The 15,571-nt window shown below is 43.8% G+C and overlaps 2 protein-coding genes across 2 annotated transcripts; both read left to right on the top strand.

Annotated features, from left to right (window-relative positions):
- The first annotated feature begins 279 nt into the window (after positions 1-279).
- On the top strand, positions 280-10,057 carry MRPS15 (mitochondrial ribosomal protein S15). The gene is made up of 8 exons (XM_060258194.1): positions 280-509; positions 2,801-2,863; positions 3,355-3,430; positions 3,832-3,880; positions 4,323-4,407; positions 7,098-7,156; positions 8,168-8,359; positions 9,886-10,057. Exons 1-8 carry the CDS (start codon positions 434-436, stop codon positions 9,994-9,996), a joined length of 711 nt encoding a protein of 236 aa, XP_060114177.1. The 5' UTR covers positions 280-433; the 3' UTR covers positions 9,997-10,057.
- A 1,069-nt stretch (positions 10,058-11,126) lies between these two features.
- Positions 11,127-15,203, top strand: LOC132586245 (cornifelin homolog A-like). The gene is made up of 3 exons (XM_060258247.1): positions 11,127-11,331; positions 12,501-12,637; positions 14,126-15,203. Exons 1-3 carry the CDS (start codon positions 11,220-11,222, stop codon positions 14,222-14,224), a joined length of 348 nt encoding a protein of 115 aa, XP_060114230.1. The 5' UTR covers positions 11,127-11,219; the 3' UTR covers positions 14,225-15,203.
- Positions 15,204-15,571: the final 368 nt, after the last annotated feature.

Genomic DNA, 15,571 nt, shown 5'->3' with positions numbered 1-15,571 from the left:
AAGGCAGCTTCATATGTCTGAAGTCTAGTTTAGCTGTGATTCTCGGAGAACTCCACAGTGATCCCACTAGAGGTTACAACAAAGGTACGCAGGCTATTCCCTCCTCTCCTCCCCGAACCTCGCTTCTTTGCAAATCTGTGGCCATTCCATTCTATGGGCTCCAAAGAACCTTCAGCGCACCAATCTCAACTTTCGCTAGGGGGCGGGGCTCCCTATGCAAATATGGTAGCTTCTTGAAACGCCCCCCTGGGGCTCCAAAGAGCCAAGACCTTGGAAAGAGGTTGCCCTTGGTTGTCAATTATCGCAGTAGGCGAGCCACTTCTTCTGCCTCCGATCGATGCTATCGGTACTCCCCGGCGTCTGACGTTACAAGATGGCGGCGCCCACTACCTGAGCAAGGAAAGTACGGTGGTGGCTGCAACGCAGTGTGGCAATGTTGCGAGGCTTAACGACGGCGCTGTTGCGGGGGTGGAATGCAACAACGGCGATGACAGCGGCAGGGATCCCCAGTAAGGCTCTCGGCTGTGCGCATTCCGGACTCAGGGCTGCTAACCACCAGGTGGGGCCGGGAGTTCTTCCGGAATTGCAGCTATCTCCATAGTAAGGAGATCAGCTCCCCTGGAGGCAGCTTTGCCAGGGTAAATTTTATGGATCGCATACCCACTGAGGTGTCTGCTCTCCTCAAATTCCGCCGTCCCTAGACTCCGCCCCTCAAATCTCCCAGCCCAGAGTTGGCAACCCTGCTACAAAACCTAATTCAGATCAGAATTGCTTGGCTGCATTGTTCATTTTTATTCCTTATAAAGTCCCTTTTGCTCCAACACGGGTTTTAAAATGCATAAATCCATTTTTAAAAAATCAGAGCAAAAAGAACAGCCTTAATACGGGTGTGCAACCTTGAGGTGCCAGTAGTGCAGCTTGTCCTTGTGGAGGCATGATGCATAGTGAACGCTTGATGCGCTTCATCCTGTTCCCAGTCTCGGGGAGTTCTGCTGCTGAAGTACTCAAACCAGGGGATGAAGGAGGTAATCATGTTGCTGGCAATAGCTGTGTCTCTGTGCCCGCTAAGCAGAAACTCAGCAGTTAAGCCTATTTCCTACACAGAGCTGGAGTACGGTGTTGAGAAAGACATCACCTAGCGAGGTTCTGCCTGTAACATTGGTGCTGGAGAGAGTAGCCATACCAGCCCAGGACACCTTAGTAACCATCCCTTGATGCACTTATCAGCATTTTGAACTGTAGGCAGACCAATGTGATTGAATGTGCACCAAACAGCTATTAAAGCACATTAAGTAATCTTTAGCCCACTTTTTACTTTGGGGAGGGACGGTGGCTCAGTGGTAGAGCATCTTCTTGGGAAGCAGAAGGTCCCAGGTTCAATCCCTGGCATCTCCAAAAAAGGGTCCAGGCAAATAGGTGTGAAAAACCTCAGCTTGAGACCCTGGAGAGCCGCTGCCGGTCTGAGAAGACAATACTGACTTTGATGGACCAAAGGTCTAATTTAGTATAAGGCAGCTTCATATGTTCATATATGTTCATATGTACTTTCCTTTGCTTGGAAATCCTTTAAACTGAAAGATCCAATTTGAAGTCTATCCTAGGTCACAAAAAACCACAAGACCTTCCAGACTTACATATTCTAGTTCCTTCCTGCCACTAAACTCCTCTCAGGAGATGAGCCATGCCTCCTGGTGAGCAAATTTTAGCAAATCTACATAGAAATATTGGAACTAAGCCAAGGTGGGAAGGGAAGAATAGGAGGCATGAAGGAGGAGATGAAGGGGAGGGACATGTAATTCAAAGAGGGTTTCTTTTGCATATACAGCATGGCATAAAAACAGTGCCATTCTGGGCTTAGAAACTCTGGACAAGCAGTACCTACAGCTTGAACTGGGCATAACGAGTGGGAATGTTGTACTGAGAGTAGAGGGAATCAGAGCAGGTGAAACTTTAAGCAGCCTTTTGAATTGAACATGGACTTTGATTAGTGTCCAATTATGTTCTTTCAGCACTGGTATTATAGAAATCATCCCCACAAGTAAATCAAGCTGCATTTCATACTATCTGAAACTGTCTTTCAGAGCTTAAAAATGAGCCCCTCGTGGGGATGACATTCTCAGAATGGCAGGGCTGTTCAAACTGTCCAAAGAAAGAGAAAATACTTGGAAGTTCAGCTCTGTTGTTCATTAACTACTCAGAAAGAAAATTCTGCTCTCAGGCTGGGTCCAGGCAGGCAGTTTCGGGTGCACAAGAGGCATCCCAAATTGGGCTGGTTCAGAAAGGAGCAGTTGAAGCCCATTCAGATGCTCCCCTGCAAAGCGCCCATATCTTGCAGGAAGGCACTTTGGCACAGTCAGACAGTTGTTGCACACCATCCCCTTAGTGCGGTTTTGATTTCTTTTTTTCCTTACATTTTTAGTGGCCATGCACTGGGACAGATTTTTTAAAAAGAATACCAGTGAGCACCTAGAGCAGACTGGAGGGTTCACACTGCCAATCCACCTCACTTGCGTGGTCTCGCATTCAGACACCCGGAAAGGCAGATAGCATGCAGCAGCAGAATTTGTTACCGCTTCCTAAGTGGTAGCTTTTTGAGCCACCTCAGAGACACCAGAGGACGGGGCGAGTACAGGAGCGGGATGGAAGACAGATGTGCACGTTTGGACTTGATTTTTTAATCGATTTGCTAGCTGTCCCTGTGTTGGCTTAAACTGCTGGTCTAGTCCCAGCCTCAGTGTTGCATTAATTTTTTTTTAAATATGTGAAATGCCACTTTTATAACAACTCTTTCTCTGTTTAGGTAAGTGTCCACTATTTCAAACAGCTAGGGGTTATCCCAGGGCTGTCCGGAAAAGGAAGCCAGGTGTGTATTCTGAATTATTTTGCAGTTTTCTTCTGTGCCTCCCCAAAATTTTGGTGTTGTGTGCTATTAATGCAGTAGGACTGGTGGAATTTGTCATCTCCCATGTTTGGGATCCAGATCCTGTTCTGACCTATCCTGGAGATGATTAGTCTCTCTTCCTGAACCTTGGTAGAAGAAATGAAATGTTTTGCCTTTTGAAAAGTTCCTGACTAGACTGAAACAGATTCACTGCCCATTCTGTGTATATTGTTAGCTCAGTAAAAATGTTGAGCTAGTTTCCTTATGACTTCTGGGCCACTAAAGTGTTCTCAGCAGGAATCTCCCTACATGGGAGATTCTCTATTCTATATCTGCCAAGGGCTGGAGAAAGCTGTCTTTATAGTCTGCTCAGGCACCGTCTTATTAGGTCCAGAAATATTCAGCTGGTCCCTAAACTAGAGTAATTTTAATCAAAGGCAGCACTTTTGCTTATATATGTCTGTTTTTTGCAGAAATCAGCAGCCATTTGGATGACCTTCCTCCTACAATGTTGATGAAAAAATATGCCAAGGTCCCAGATATTGACAAGTAAGGTTTATAAAGCCAAGAGTTGTATCAAAGGAAGGTGACAGAGGAAATGATAAAGCTAGATGGTGCTTATGCAGCATTGTGTTGCCATTAACTCTATGGTTTCTCTAATTATGACTCAGCGAAGGATGGAGAAGAGGGTACTAAGGCATTTTACTAGGTGGAATAATGGAGGGGAGCCATCATGATCTCCTGATCCTGTTAAACTTGTCCCTCCTTTTACATGTTTCTCCTTTGCTTACACTGAAATTCTAGAACAAAAGTAGGCTGTCAAGACTGAGTTATTCTGAATCTCAAAGAACATAATTTCCTTTACCTTAAAATTTCTTGAGGCTGCTCTCAAAATGCTAAACTGTCCAAGGAGTGGAAACCAAGAGGCTCTCTGTGCTTTCTTCCCATAGGGTAGATGAGGTCGTGAAAAGAATGCTGTCGTTGGAAATGGCTAGTAAGGTCAGTTTTGTGTTACATGTGTGACTTTGATTTTGGAACAAGACTATCCAAGCTTTATTTGCTTTTTTACAGAATTTATACCTCACCTTTCTGCTGTCATCAGGCCCACCAAGAAGGCTAACATTAAAAACATGCATATATAATTAAAGCATGTCTTAAAAACTATTAAAACCAAACAAAAACACACAATTAAAACCAAGCTAAAATGCTCATACAAAAACATCAAAACAACAGTTCTAATAGTTCTGTAGTGCTCTAGAGTCCTGAAAGCACAACTCCTACTTATGCTGTAGGCTGAGGAGATGCCCTTAGTACTAGATGTAATATTTCCAATAAAGGCTAGATCACTTTCTTCCCAGCCTCTCCACAGTTACACTGCACATCAGAGAACTCACGGACAGTGACCCCAGATAAGCTTTGTGTCTTCCCTTTTTGCTTGCAGAGGGAGAAAGTGAAAATAAAGAAAGAACAGCTGGCTGATAAAGTGCGGCGATCCCCCAATGACTGTGGTTCTCTTGAAGTTCAAAGTAAGCAGAAATATCCGGCTGTATTTCAGTGTCCTATATGAGCCTTGCAACATTGATCGGGGAAATCAGAAAGGTCTCCTTTGTTCTAAAGTGCATCTGACCTACAGAACAGTGTTAAGCCAAGTTCACACAGTGAAGTGTTGATTTTCAAATCCATAATGTTCACAAATTCCTGTGTTGTTGAAACCAAGAGAGCCGGTAAAACGACAAAGAAACTCGAGAAGGAACTTGGTCAAAGAGGAGCAATACCTAACCTCATGCACTGTGCAGTATAGGAAGAAATCTCTTGTATTTCAGAGACTGTAGGTGCTTGAACTGGAGAAGAATTTTTTCCTCCTCTGAATCTTATGAGTAAGTTCCTCCTTGTGAATGGATGCTATTGGCTACTCCTTTTTTTTCTTAAAGGTGCATAAGCAAGGTCTATATTTTCTTCCGAAGTACCCAGGCTACCCCAAACTCAGTAGATCTCAGAAGCTAAGCAGGGTCAATGCTAATTAGTACTTGGAAGGGACACCACTAAGGAAGACTGGGTTGCTATGCAGAGGCAAGCAATGGCAAACAACCTCTAAATATCTCTTGCCTCAAACTGTACAGGGCTGCCATGTCGGCTGTGACTTGACAGCACTTTCCTCCACCTAATGCTGCTTTCTGCTGCTCGTGTGAGAATAAAGCAAATCAGATCAGGCTTGCTGTGATGCAGTCACTTTGGGTAGAAGTTTACAGAGGAAGCATCCTGATGTTAAAACAAACCAGTTCAAATAAGGTTATTTTATTTCAGAAGGAACCCTTAAAAAGTTTCTTCCTTCCCTGTGACAGATGCAAATTCTGTTAGAACAAAGAAGGAACAGATGTCAGGATGCTGCCAACTCATCTGAAAAGAATAACTTCCTTAGTGGAATCTCATAGCTGTCCCCCTACCATCAGGATTTCCAATCATTTGTCACACACAAAAAAAGAAATGTTCTTGAGAGCAGGGCAGATTCTTTTCTCCATTTGTGTAATTGAGCAGGGCAAATCATAAGGTTAAATCCAGCTGGAGCTTATCTCATCTTTCTCTACCACCCAGAGCCTGTCCTGTGAGCCTGTGACAAGATTAGAAATTTCCTTTAGTGCTTCGCATTTGGATAGCAACATAGCAGCTTTCTATTCTGCCAGGTCTTCTGGCAGAGGCTGGACAGCCACCTATTGAGCAAGCTCCAGCTATTTCCTGGATTTGATCCCACCTCTGTGATACTACCTGTGCTGGAAGAGTCACCAGATTCTGAGGATGAGCATCTTAAAGCTATAAGATCTTTTTGGTTGAGTTGTTGATGAGCAGGGAAGCTTTGCTTTACATTTTTATCTGTTTAATTGGATGGGACTTAGAACTGATGGAATAGTCTCGGTATTTTTTTGTTGCTACTCAGTCTGGAGTGTTTCAGAAGGGACTAAAATATTGCAGGGCACTTCCCATTTGCAGCCTGTCATTGTTGCATAGAAACATCCGTTTCCGCCTGCACCTCTTGCAGCTCCAGGTTTCAAAACCACAATGAAGCAACAGTGGCAAGAAAGTTATGCGGCAGGAAGCAGAGCTGTCAGAAGAACATTTTTTCACAAGCAGCTGCAATTGACTGCTGCTTGGCAAAAGCCAGTGTTGGGAAAAGGCTGCTCTGGATGGTTTCTTGGCACTCAGCGGTCCTCCTTCAACCCCCAGCCCTGCATAGAGCGCATGTGTGATTCTAGTAGTGGTTTGCTTGCCTCCTGTCCCATATGAAAAAGCTTGAGGTCATGGGCACATCCTCTTTGTCCCTTCTGTTCCTTTGTGAACAAGAGCAGCAACTTATTCATGCTCTTTGGGTGCAGTCAAGCCAGGCAGGATTTGATTTGACTTCTTAACAATGTTATCAAGTGGGATTTGCACTTATCAGTTTCAGTATCCACAGTTTTCACCTGCTGCTTTGTTACTGCTTGCCCAGCCTGTTCAGTGAGAAGCAAACTTTTGTTCCCCTTCTCTTTTACCTGCAGCTGAGAAGTAGTGGCTGTCACAGAGTCCCTTGCAGAGGGAACTTATTTAAATACGATGCTGGCTGAAGCAAAAGCACTTTTCCATGGGACTTTACACAAGCATAGTGTCCCATTTAAACTGGGCTGCTTCAAGACTAGAAGGCAGTTCATATGAGATGCCGTGCAGGTGCATAGACCCTCAGGTGAATGCATTTGTCTCACCAGCAGCACATTTAGATCAAGGCAAAAATCCAAAAGGATGGAGGACACTGCTTCCCAGATGTAGGCAACTAGAACGTTGAGAAGAGATATGCTCACCACTGATTTCTTCCTCAAAAGGCATGAATCATTACATTTTACCCTCAAACTGTTCACAGTGTCTCTTGCAAGCTGCCATAGGGAAGCAGTGGTAATCCATTGCCGGACATTTCTGCAGCAATATAAGACCAAACTGGCTTTGGTTAAGTCCAAACACTAGAGAGATTGGGGCACATTCAGCAGTAACGTGGTGATAAATCCCATGGTGAATACACCCAAAGATATGCCTATTCAAGTGCAGTTTTTAAAGTAGGTGTAAACCCCACAAGTTTGCAATAAAGCAGCTGTGACTTGATAGCATACACCCCAAAAAAGGGAAAAAAGAAAACATTCCATTACAAGCAGTCCCGGATGGCTGTTTCCTACACTGACTTTGTTTGTCATTCTAGTTGCCTACTTGACGGCCAGGATCCGCGCACTCCAGGAACACCTACAGAAGCACCACAAGGTGATCTTTGAAGCTAGTTGTTTATATGTTACTATTTACTTATGAGATATGTGCCCTGACCCTGATCTGGTTGGCCAGATCTTGGAAGCTAAGCAGGGTTGGCTCTGGTTAGTACTTGGATGGGAGACAACCAGGGAAGTCACTAGGCAGAGGCAGGCAATGGCAAACCACTTCTGTTCATCTCTTGCCTTGAAAACCCTGATGGGATCATCATAAGTCAGCTGCAACTTGATGAGAGATGTGTCTCCAGAAGTAACCTGAAATTGCTGTAGTTTGCGTTGATCACAAGCCCATGAAGCTGCCTTATACTGAAACAAACTGTTGGTCCAGCAAGGCCAGTATTGTCTGCCCAGCTGGCAGCAGTTCTCCAGGGTCTAAAGCAGAGGTCTATCACATCATACTCTACTTGATCCTTTTAACTGGTGATATTGGGAAGTGAACCTGGGGCTTTTGGCATGTCAAGCAGATGCTCACAGCTCATTCTCTACTGTGCCAACTACTAGAGGCTTTGTTCAGATTAAAATGTCTTTTTGATCCTGGAAGGACTGTGGCCCAGTGGCAGAGACACCTGCCTTGTGGGCTGAAGGCCTGAGATTCAGTCTCTGGCAGTAGGATAGATGTTTCTCCATCTGGAAACCTGCAGAGCACTTGCCAGTCAGAGTGGACAGTGCTGAGCTTGGTGGATGATGCTCTGCTCTGATACAAGGCAGCTTTTTATATATATGATCTTTGTATATATAATAAAATAGGATTGTTTGTTTTGGAAGCCACACTGAGCTGCAGTGTTTCATGTTTCAACTATGATGAACAAAGCACTTTCCTTCTACCAAGAAACCACTGCAGTTTATGTCCACTGAAATCTTTTACTGGGGCAGCAGCATCCTTTCTTCAGCACATTGCCTCCATTGAAGCTTTGCAATATGTGACTAAATTTAAGCAGGGAATTAATAAAATAGTTGAGTAATTATCAGCTGATAGCCCTGCAGTAAATAAACCTCTGCTCTTCCCCAGGACAAAGAAAACCGTCGCCAAATGATGATGGTCATTGACCGGCGGAAGCTGCTGCTGAAGACCCTGCGCAAAAGAGAGTATGATGTTTTTGAGAATACATGTAAGCAGCTGGACATTGAGTACACTTTCCCCCTGCCATACTGCCGGAGGGCCACCCGGCGCTGGGTGGTGAAGAAAGCCTTATGCATAAGGGTAGGTGTCAAGTCTGCAGATTCAATGATGAGTCGATGTAGGTACAAAGAAACTATTTTATTGATACTGAATACTTGTGGCTTAAGCCAAGGCTTGAAAAGACTAAAGGACATACAGTAGATACATTGCATATAAGGTATACTTCAAAGGGATTCCTATGGGTAGGGGAGTTGTGCAGAGGACATTCACACATAGATATTACAAATACATTCTCATGTTGATTAGAGGCCGAGTTGGCCTTGATGCTCTCAGGCTCTTTCCTCTCCCCCGAGCCTGGGCTGAGAAGGCTCAGATAAGACTTTTCACACATCACCATTTCAAAGCAGGAATATTCTCTAAGAGGAGGGGGGAACAGGAGAGGATTTGCTAGCAGCATTTGGTTACACTTTGGTTCTACCCAGCATGCTCTATATTTGAGCCAGAGTTATAGCCAGACTTGACAGAACGTAGACAGTGCCTGGTTCTGGTTTCCCAGGCAGCTGCCTCTGGACCAGAGATCCCTAACCTTTTTGAGTTTGCAAGCACATTTGAAGTTCTGGCACAGGGCAGCAGGAACAATTACAAAATGACTGCTACAGGAGGTGAAGCCAACCACAAAATGGCTGCCACAGAAGACAGAGCCAGTCACAAACTGTCAGGGAGCAAGGTTATGTGTAACTCTAATAGTACCTCTTCACCATTTTAGCAGAATGCCTTTTCATCTCTCCAGCGAATCAGACACTCTGCTGGGCAAAAGCCCCACAGCTCCAGCCATGTTCTAAAAGTACTTGGTGGACACCACATTAGGGATCCCTGCTTTGGGATATTGGAAAGCTCAGCTTACACATAACAGAGAACATGGGCTGGAACAGACAGAATAGCCATGTGGAGCATAGGAAGATGAATTTAGGAAGCAAATTTGAAAGGAGTTAACAGGCAAGCAGCTAGATTTGTCCAGTGACCTATGGAAAACCAGCTAGCCCCACTCTGAAGTGATAAAGAAACTGTCTCACCTGTCAATTTGTGATTAGGAATGGGCTTGGAGACCAGATAGCAAATGCACTTCTCTTTGCAGGGCAAGGGAGCACTAATGACTAAGTGCATTTATATGGCTAGCCATAGTCCAGCATTCCTTGGAAAAAAAATTGTTTGACATGTTTATTGTGGGAGAACAGTATCATAAATGCAACATATCTTCTAGATCTGGGGGTGTTAAGAGCCTCCCTGATCAGCACTCAAAAGGCAGCAACAGAGAGGTTTTAGCCCTTTCAAATGCCCCTGGAAGTCCAGGATGGCAGTCATGATTGAGAAGCCACAAGCTGCTACGGGCAGTGACCAGTTGCAGAGGCTTGATGCTTTAAAAAAAGTAGTTTCTTTGCAAAGATTTGTGTCCACCCTTTTTTATTAAATTATCGTCAAGAGGGCTCACAAGCAACAGATTAAATGCAATAGAAACATGGACTTGTTTTGTGCTTTACCCAGGTTTGCATCAGATCAAACACCCGCTCACCTGTCTCCATTTCTCTTCCTTTTGTTAACTCTTCCAGGTCTTTGAAGAGGTAAAGAAGCAGAAAGCCCTCGAGAAACTGAAGCAGAGGGAAGTGCGTGCCAGAGCAGCCAAGGATCAAGCAGTGCAGAAGGAAGGAACCCCAGTATAAACAAAGCTCCTGCTTTTCTGTAGGATCCTGAAAATAATTACTAATAAATGGTTTTACTCCCTTCTGCTGTGGTGTATATCTGTGTGGGGAGGGGTGCATGCACAGCCATCTTCTGGTCTTGTGATCCAGAAACTGCTGCCATCACTGGGTTGGTTTATTACAATCTATCTTGACTTGGTTTAACTGCCGCATTCTCTCAAAGTACTTCAGGCCTCCCTAAATTCTTCACTCATGTGACTTGCAACATCAGGACCTGCTTCTACACCCTTCACTCTAGAATTCCTTGGTTTCCCCTTAGAGCAGTTTCTTCTTTGAGAAGCAGGGCAGAGACTTTGGGATTCTCTGGCTTGACTGTACTGAAAAAAAGCCTTTGCAGGCAGTGGAGAGGGAGGACATGGGCTCAGGGAATATATTCCTTTCCGTTAAGTGTTTATGCACATTCTCTTGAGTAACTTATACAGAAATGCTGAAGGTGTGTCTGTGAGTGAATGCATCTGAGAAGCAAAGAATAGGGAAGATCCATTCCAGGAAGCTTTGTCTTACCTCTTAACATCTGTAACAGTGCTAGTGACAGTGCTAGTGACAGAAGCCAAGTTTATTTCAAATATTTCCTGTTCTACATATTTGTATATCCTAACTCCAGCTAGTCCGGTCTCAGAGATTAAGCAGGGTCGACCTGGTTAGTACTTGGATGGGAAACATCCAAGATTGTTACCCAGAGGCAGGCAATAGTAAACCACTTGTTATTCTCTTGTCCTGAAAAGCTTGTGGGGTTGCCATAAGTCAGTTGTGACTTGACTGCACTTTACATATAGCTGTGTAGTTAACTGAAGGAGGTGCCAGAAATCTTGACTGCCAGCATCTTCCACTTCAGATCTTAAGCACCAGTGCCCTTCCATAACTTTCTAATTGGCATCCTCCTCAATCACCATCGGTTCTCGCAAAGAGAAATGGGTGAGATTTTTGCATTGCTTAAATTTAATAAGCTACAAAAGAGCTTTCATAGGCAGTTTCACTTCATTCATCCCTGTGTAATTTTAACCATGTATTGCATGTATAACTCCTTCCCCCACCCCCTTCCCCAGTTTCCACATGTAGCACAGGAACTGACGCCAGGCTGAGTCTCAGTAAAGAGCATTTCATGCACAGTTTGCAAGGCATTTGCAATTGCAGTTCAGTTTCTCTGGAACAGACAGGAAGCTCAAGTGCTCTTGGTTCAAACCATGACTGAGCCAGTGACTAGCCAACCGGGTGCCACTGTCTCCCCTGTGACTATGTCCTCCGAAGGTAGCTGGAGCACAGGCAGATACGACTGCTGTGCAGATTTACCTATGTGTAAGTGTGCATTTTGTGTTACCTATTCTGTGCATTAGTCCTGCCATGGACAACTTTATGTGGGGGGAAGGAGGCTTGCAAACTTGCCCTATCCTAAGCATATTTTCTTGGGGTGTATCTTTTTTCTTCCATATTGCCTCATTTCAGGTTAACACACTTGTGGCAACAAAGCTGCGCTGCTCACATCTGGGCTTCTTAAAATCTGATATGTGTTTAGGAGTCTTGCAAGGGACTGCAGCTGTAGGAATATTTGGGAAAGGGTAAAAAGAATAAAGTTGTTTGGGGGGTCAGATTACTGTCAGATTTAAGATTAATCTTTTAAACAACTGCAAACCCTTTGGGATAGGGGGAATTGTTTACAGAAGCTGGGATCCAACAACCAGTTTAGACGGCCCCATGGCTTGGATGTTGGCACTGGATACTTTATCCATATTTTCTTTAAACAGTAGACTCTTCAACCTACCTGCAGCTTACAAATGTCATCTAGGTTTCAAGAATGGCTTGGCACGCAAAAAGCAAAAGGAAGTGATTTCTTGCAATGCCCCCTGCTGCACACAAAATTAGTTGCCTGATCCTTTGGTTTGGGAGTGACTTTTCTATCTGCCTTCAGGGGTGTTTTCCTCCAAGACCTAGATCTGGCATTAGATCAAGGTATATTTAAAATCTATGCAGATTCAAGAACAGCTGGTGTTTATACCCTGCTTTTCTCTACCCTAAGGAGTCTCGGTGGCTTACACTCTCCTTCCCTTCCTCCCCTCACAACAGACACTTTGTGAGGTAGGTGGGGCTGAGAGCATTGTGAGAGAACTGTGACTGGCCTAAGGTCACCCAGCTTTATGTGAAAGAGGAGTGGGGAATCAAACTGGGTTCTCCAGATTAGAGTCCACCACTACACCACACTGGCTTTCAGCTTGATGTTTTTCTGTTTGTTTACCTTCAAAGAACATTTTTTTTAAGACAGCAGAAATTCCACATATACTTCCTTTTAAAAATTAAATGCACTGTGGATATGTTTGTGAACAAACTTGAATACCTGCACATAGCTTCCATCTTGCTACCTCAATCAAGGAAAGAGCTGTCAAGATATTTGAACTGCTGTGCAAGTTCCTTCTGTTTGCGGAAGGTTTAGCTATTACTCTATGCAGGGATGTGTGTGCTTCCTTTTGCAGGCTGCGTGGGATTTTTGTGCCCACATATCCTATCCTGTTATGTATCACACAAATATGGAGAGAACTGTTGCCTTGGGATGGTGCCTGGTGGAATGACAGCATTACGGACTCACATGCGGCTCTCTTATGGCCTTCCGGTAAAGTGACTATTCAATGTTTTTGGGGTTCTGCAGAACTGTGGTCTGCACTGTGATTGCAAAGGGATAGTCATAGCAAAATAAAAAGTCCAGTGACTCTTTAAAGACTAACATTTATTTTAATAAGAGCTTCTGTAACCCAAGGGAACTCACTTCTTCTGATAGATATAAATCACAACTCACTTCTGATATATGTATAAGGGAAAATCATATAGGAAAACCTTTTGGGGAAGGGAGGAGGAACCAAAGTTTGGTCTACTGTGTGACCTTTACTAAGTGGCAGAATTACACACAATGAAAGAAACGAGAGGCTGGATCCAGCTAGTTTTTCTGCTCAGTACCCAATTCCCCTCCTTACTACAGCTCCCATCCCACATGACTTTTGTCAAGAGATGCCCTTCTCCTTTGTTCAGCAGTGCAGTGGAAAAACTGGTTAAATCAAAACCATGATATTCTTTGAGAAATCACTGCTTGTTAATCATTCAAAGTCATTTCTAATATGACAAATTTGCCCCTCTTGCAAAACAGAACCACTTCTGCAGATTTTGAAACAGCACAGATAACTTAATTTCCCATGGATTACAGAATCTCTGACAGGTTGTGCTTTTCAGACAAAAAAAAATATTGCGCCATTTCTTTCCTTATTTTGCAGGAAAAGTTGTAAGATATACAATAGGTTAAACAAAAAGAGCAGCTCCCCAATTGGAGCCATGTTTCTGAGGGATGGAAAACAGGCATTGAATGCTATTTAGACCCCCCCCCCCTTGGGATAGATATTTCCACACCACCAAGCAAGCATTGTTGTCTATTGTTTTTTGATTACTCTTGTGCCTGCTTCTACTGTTAGTGTGAAAAGGCTGGCTTACTATTCCCCTAACATTAATTTAGACAAGACTCATATGTGTAGGAACTTATTAAACAGAGAAGTATTAAGCACATAGAGGAACAAAGCCTGCTGAGGGAAAATCAGTAAGGCTTCTGCAAAGGGAAGCCCTGCCTCGCCAACCTTTTAGAGTTCTTTGAGGAGGTTAACAAGCATGTGGATAATAAACATGATCTGCCTGGAGCTTTGTGGTCCATCTTGATTTTCATCATCCTGAATAACTGGTGTCATCCCCAATTGTCACCACTACAGTGCACACTCCCCTCCTTTTCCAAATCACTTAAGAACAACTTTAAAAGCACCAATTTCTGAATGAAGCATGTGTGAGCATACCACATTCAGCACTTTGAGCTGCTCTGGGCAGTGGAAAAACAAAATATAAACCAGTGATCCAGGGAGTCTCTGGCTCAGAAGGGGGGAGGGACCTCAAAGAAGGCTATAGCTTTGCACTGGAAACTTACATTACCATTAAAGTGGGAGGGGGGAGAGGGACAAATACCTATGTCCAGAATCTAAAATGATCTAATTGCACCAGTGACATTTTTTTTTAAAAAAATGGAAGGCTGAATAGAGGCTCATGATCTCTCTTCTTGATCTGAACACAGGGTACTGTTTGTCAGGATGCACTGTCCATTTTCTGTTGCGGCTGGTGTGAATTATGCCGCATGGCTCGCGAAGTCCATACCCGCTCCAAGAGTTCGTGAACGGAAACTAGCTGAAAACTGCACTGCTGCAAACCTCAAGAAAAGCAGCTTGGACTTCCCCTCTTTTAAAAAAGTTATCCTTTTGTTTTAAACTGTGTTAATACCACTGTGAACTAGTTGGATGCCAATACTGGCAGAAAGCTGAGATATAAATGCTACAAACCAAAAGTACAGCAGCACTGGCATTTCAGTTCTCAGGGCCAGTGGGGTTCTGAGGCCCTTTAGGCACCACAGTTGGGTAGATCTTTAGCCGCACTGAATCATTGATGCTACCATGTCTAACCCTGCAAAGAGAAAGCACACCGTTTTTAGTGCTCTTAAAGTTGTTTATGTTGTGAACATGTACAGTATCTAACTTCTGTAGGAAAATGTCCGTCATGTCTGGTGAGAAAACATTTGGTGTATGTCATTGCACTTTGATATAACCATACAAATCTCGCATTATTTTCTTTACAAAAACAATGTTTTGGCCTGAAAAGGAAACCCTAAGACTACTTCAAACCATTATCTTTGGCTTTTCTGAGACGAGGCAGGTGTTGCTCAGGGACATAAGTAACCACATCTTCACAGCTAGTTTTTAGTTTTAAGTGACTGCAAAGATTGCCATCTCTGCGTTGAGAAATTCCTGGAGACTTGGGAGGTAGAGTCTAGGAGGGGTTTGTAGAGGGAGCTCAGCAGAGCATTATACCTCTCTCCAGAGCAGCCACTTTCTTTAGAGTAACTGATCTTTTTCAGCGGGAGATCAGTTGCAATTCCAGATCTCCAGGCCTCACCTCTGAAGCTTCTGCCACAAGAAATGGTCTAGTCTTTGAGGTGCCCCAATATGCTGTAGCTTCAGCAGCCTAAGTGTGCTTATCCCTCTGAAATTCGGCTTCCATTTTGTCTTTCTCCTTTGTGAACAGCTTTGACAAGGTAGTAGTGACCAAAAAAATGGGATGTACAGACTTCTAACAGATAAAATTAAATGCAGTTAGAAGTTGCTGAACTTTGTCTTATTTGTTCTATTTGGTTCTTGCCTGGAGAAAAACTAGGTATATCTTGAAATGCTGGATTCTGCTCTGCACCTAGTACACACAACACAGGATTTAATGGGATCAACGCTATGTCTAGTAGCATTTTTCCTCTGTCTCCCTTTTAATATATTTTGTTATAACATCCATCCTTCACACACAGTGCTGTGTCATTTGGTGGGGTCTAATAACATGGAGAGTGTTCGTCTCTGATAAATCCCATTCCAATCAGACAAGCAAGTAAACAGCCTTTTCCTCCTAATCTGTGTCTGAATGCTGGAGGAAATGGCACCATGGTGGGCTCGAATTTGAAAGGATGTTTTTAACAAGCAGGCAG

The sequence above is a fragment of the Heteronotia binoei genome, chromosome 17, assembly GCF_032191835.1.
Source record: "Heteronotia binoei isolate CCM8104 ecotype False Entrance Well chromosome 17, APGP_CSIRO_Hbin_v1, whole genome shotgun sequence".
NCBI lineage: Eukaryota > Metazoa > Chordata > Lepidosauria > Squamata > Gekkonidae > Heteronotia > Heteronotia binoei.
This window is presented reverse-complemented; position numbering and strand designations above follow the sequence as displayed.

Coding starts and splice junctions, on each gene's coding strand:
- MRPS15 (XM_060258194.1), top strand. CDS start 434: ATGTTGCGAGGCTTAACGACGGCGCTGTTGCGGGGGTGGAATGCAACA. Junction 510..2,800: donor GACAGCGGCAGGGATCCCCA/GTAAGGCTCTCG, acceptor TTCTCTGTTTAG/GTAAGTGTCCACTATTTCAA. Junction 4,408..7,097: donor TGGTTCTCTTGAAGTTCAAA/GTAAGCAGAAAT, acceptor TTGTCATTCTAG/TTGCCTACTTGACGGCCAGG.
- LOC132586245 (XM_060258247.1), top strand. CDS start 11,220: ATGACTGAGCCAGTGACTAGCCAACCGGGTGCCACTGTCTCCCCTGTG. Junction 11,332..12,500: donor CTGTGCAGATTTACCTATGT/GTAAGTGTGCAT, acceptor TTCCTTTTGCAG/GCTGCGTGGGATTTTTGTGC. Junction 12,638..14,125: donor GGCTCTCTTATGGCCTTCCG/GTAAAGTGACTA, acceptor ATCTGAACACAG/GGTACTGTTTGTCAGGATGC.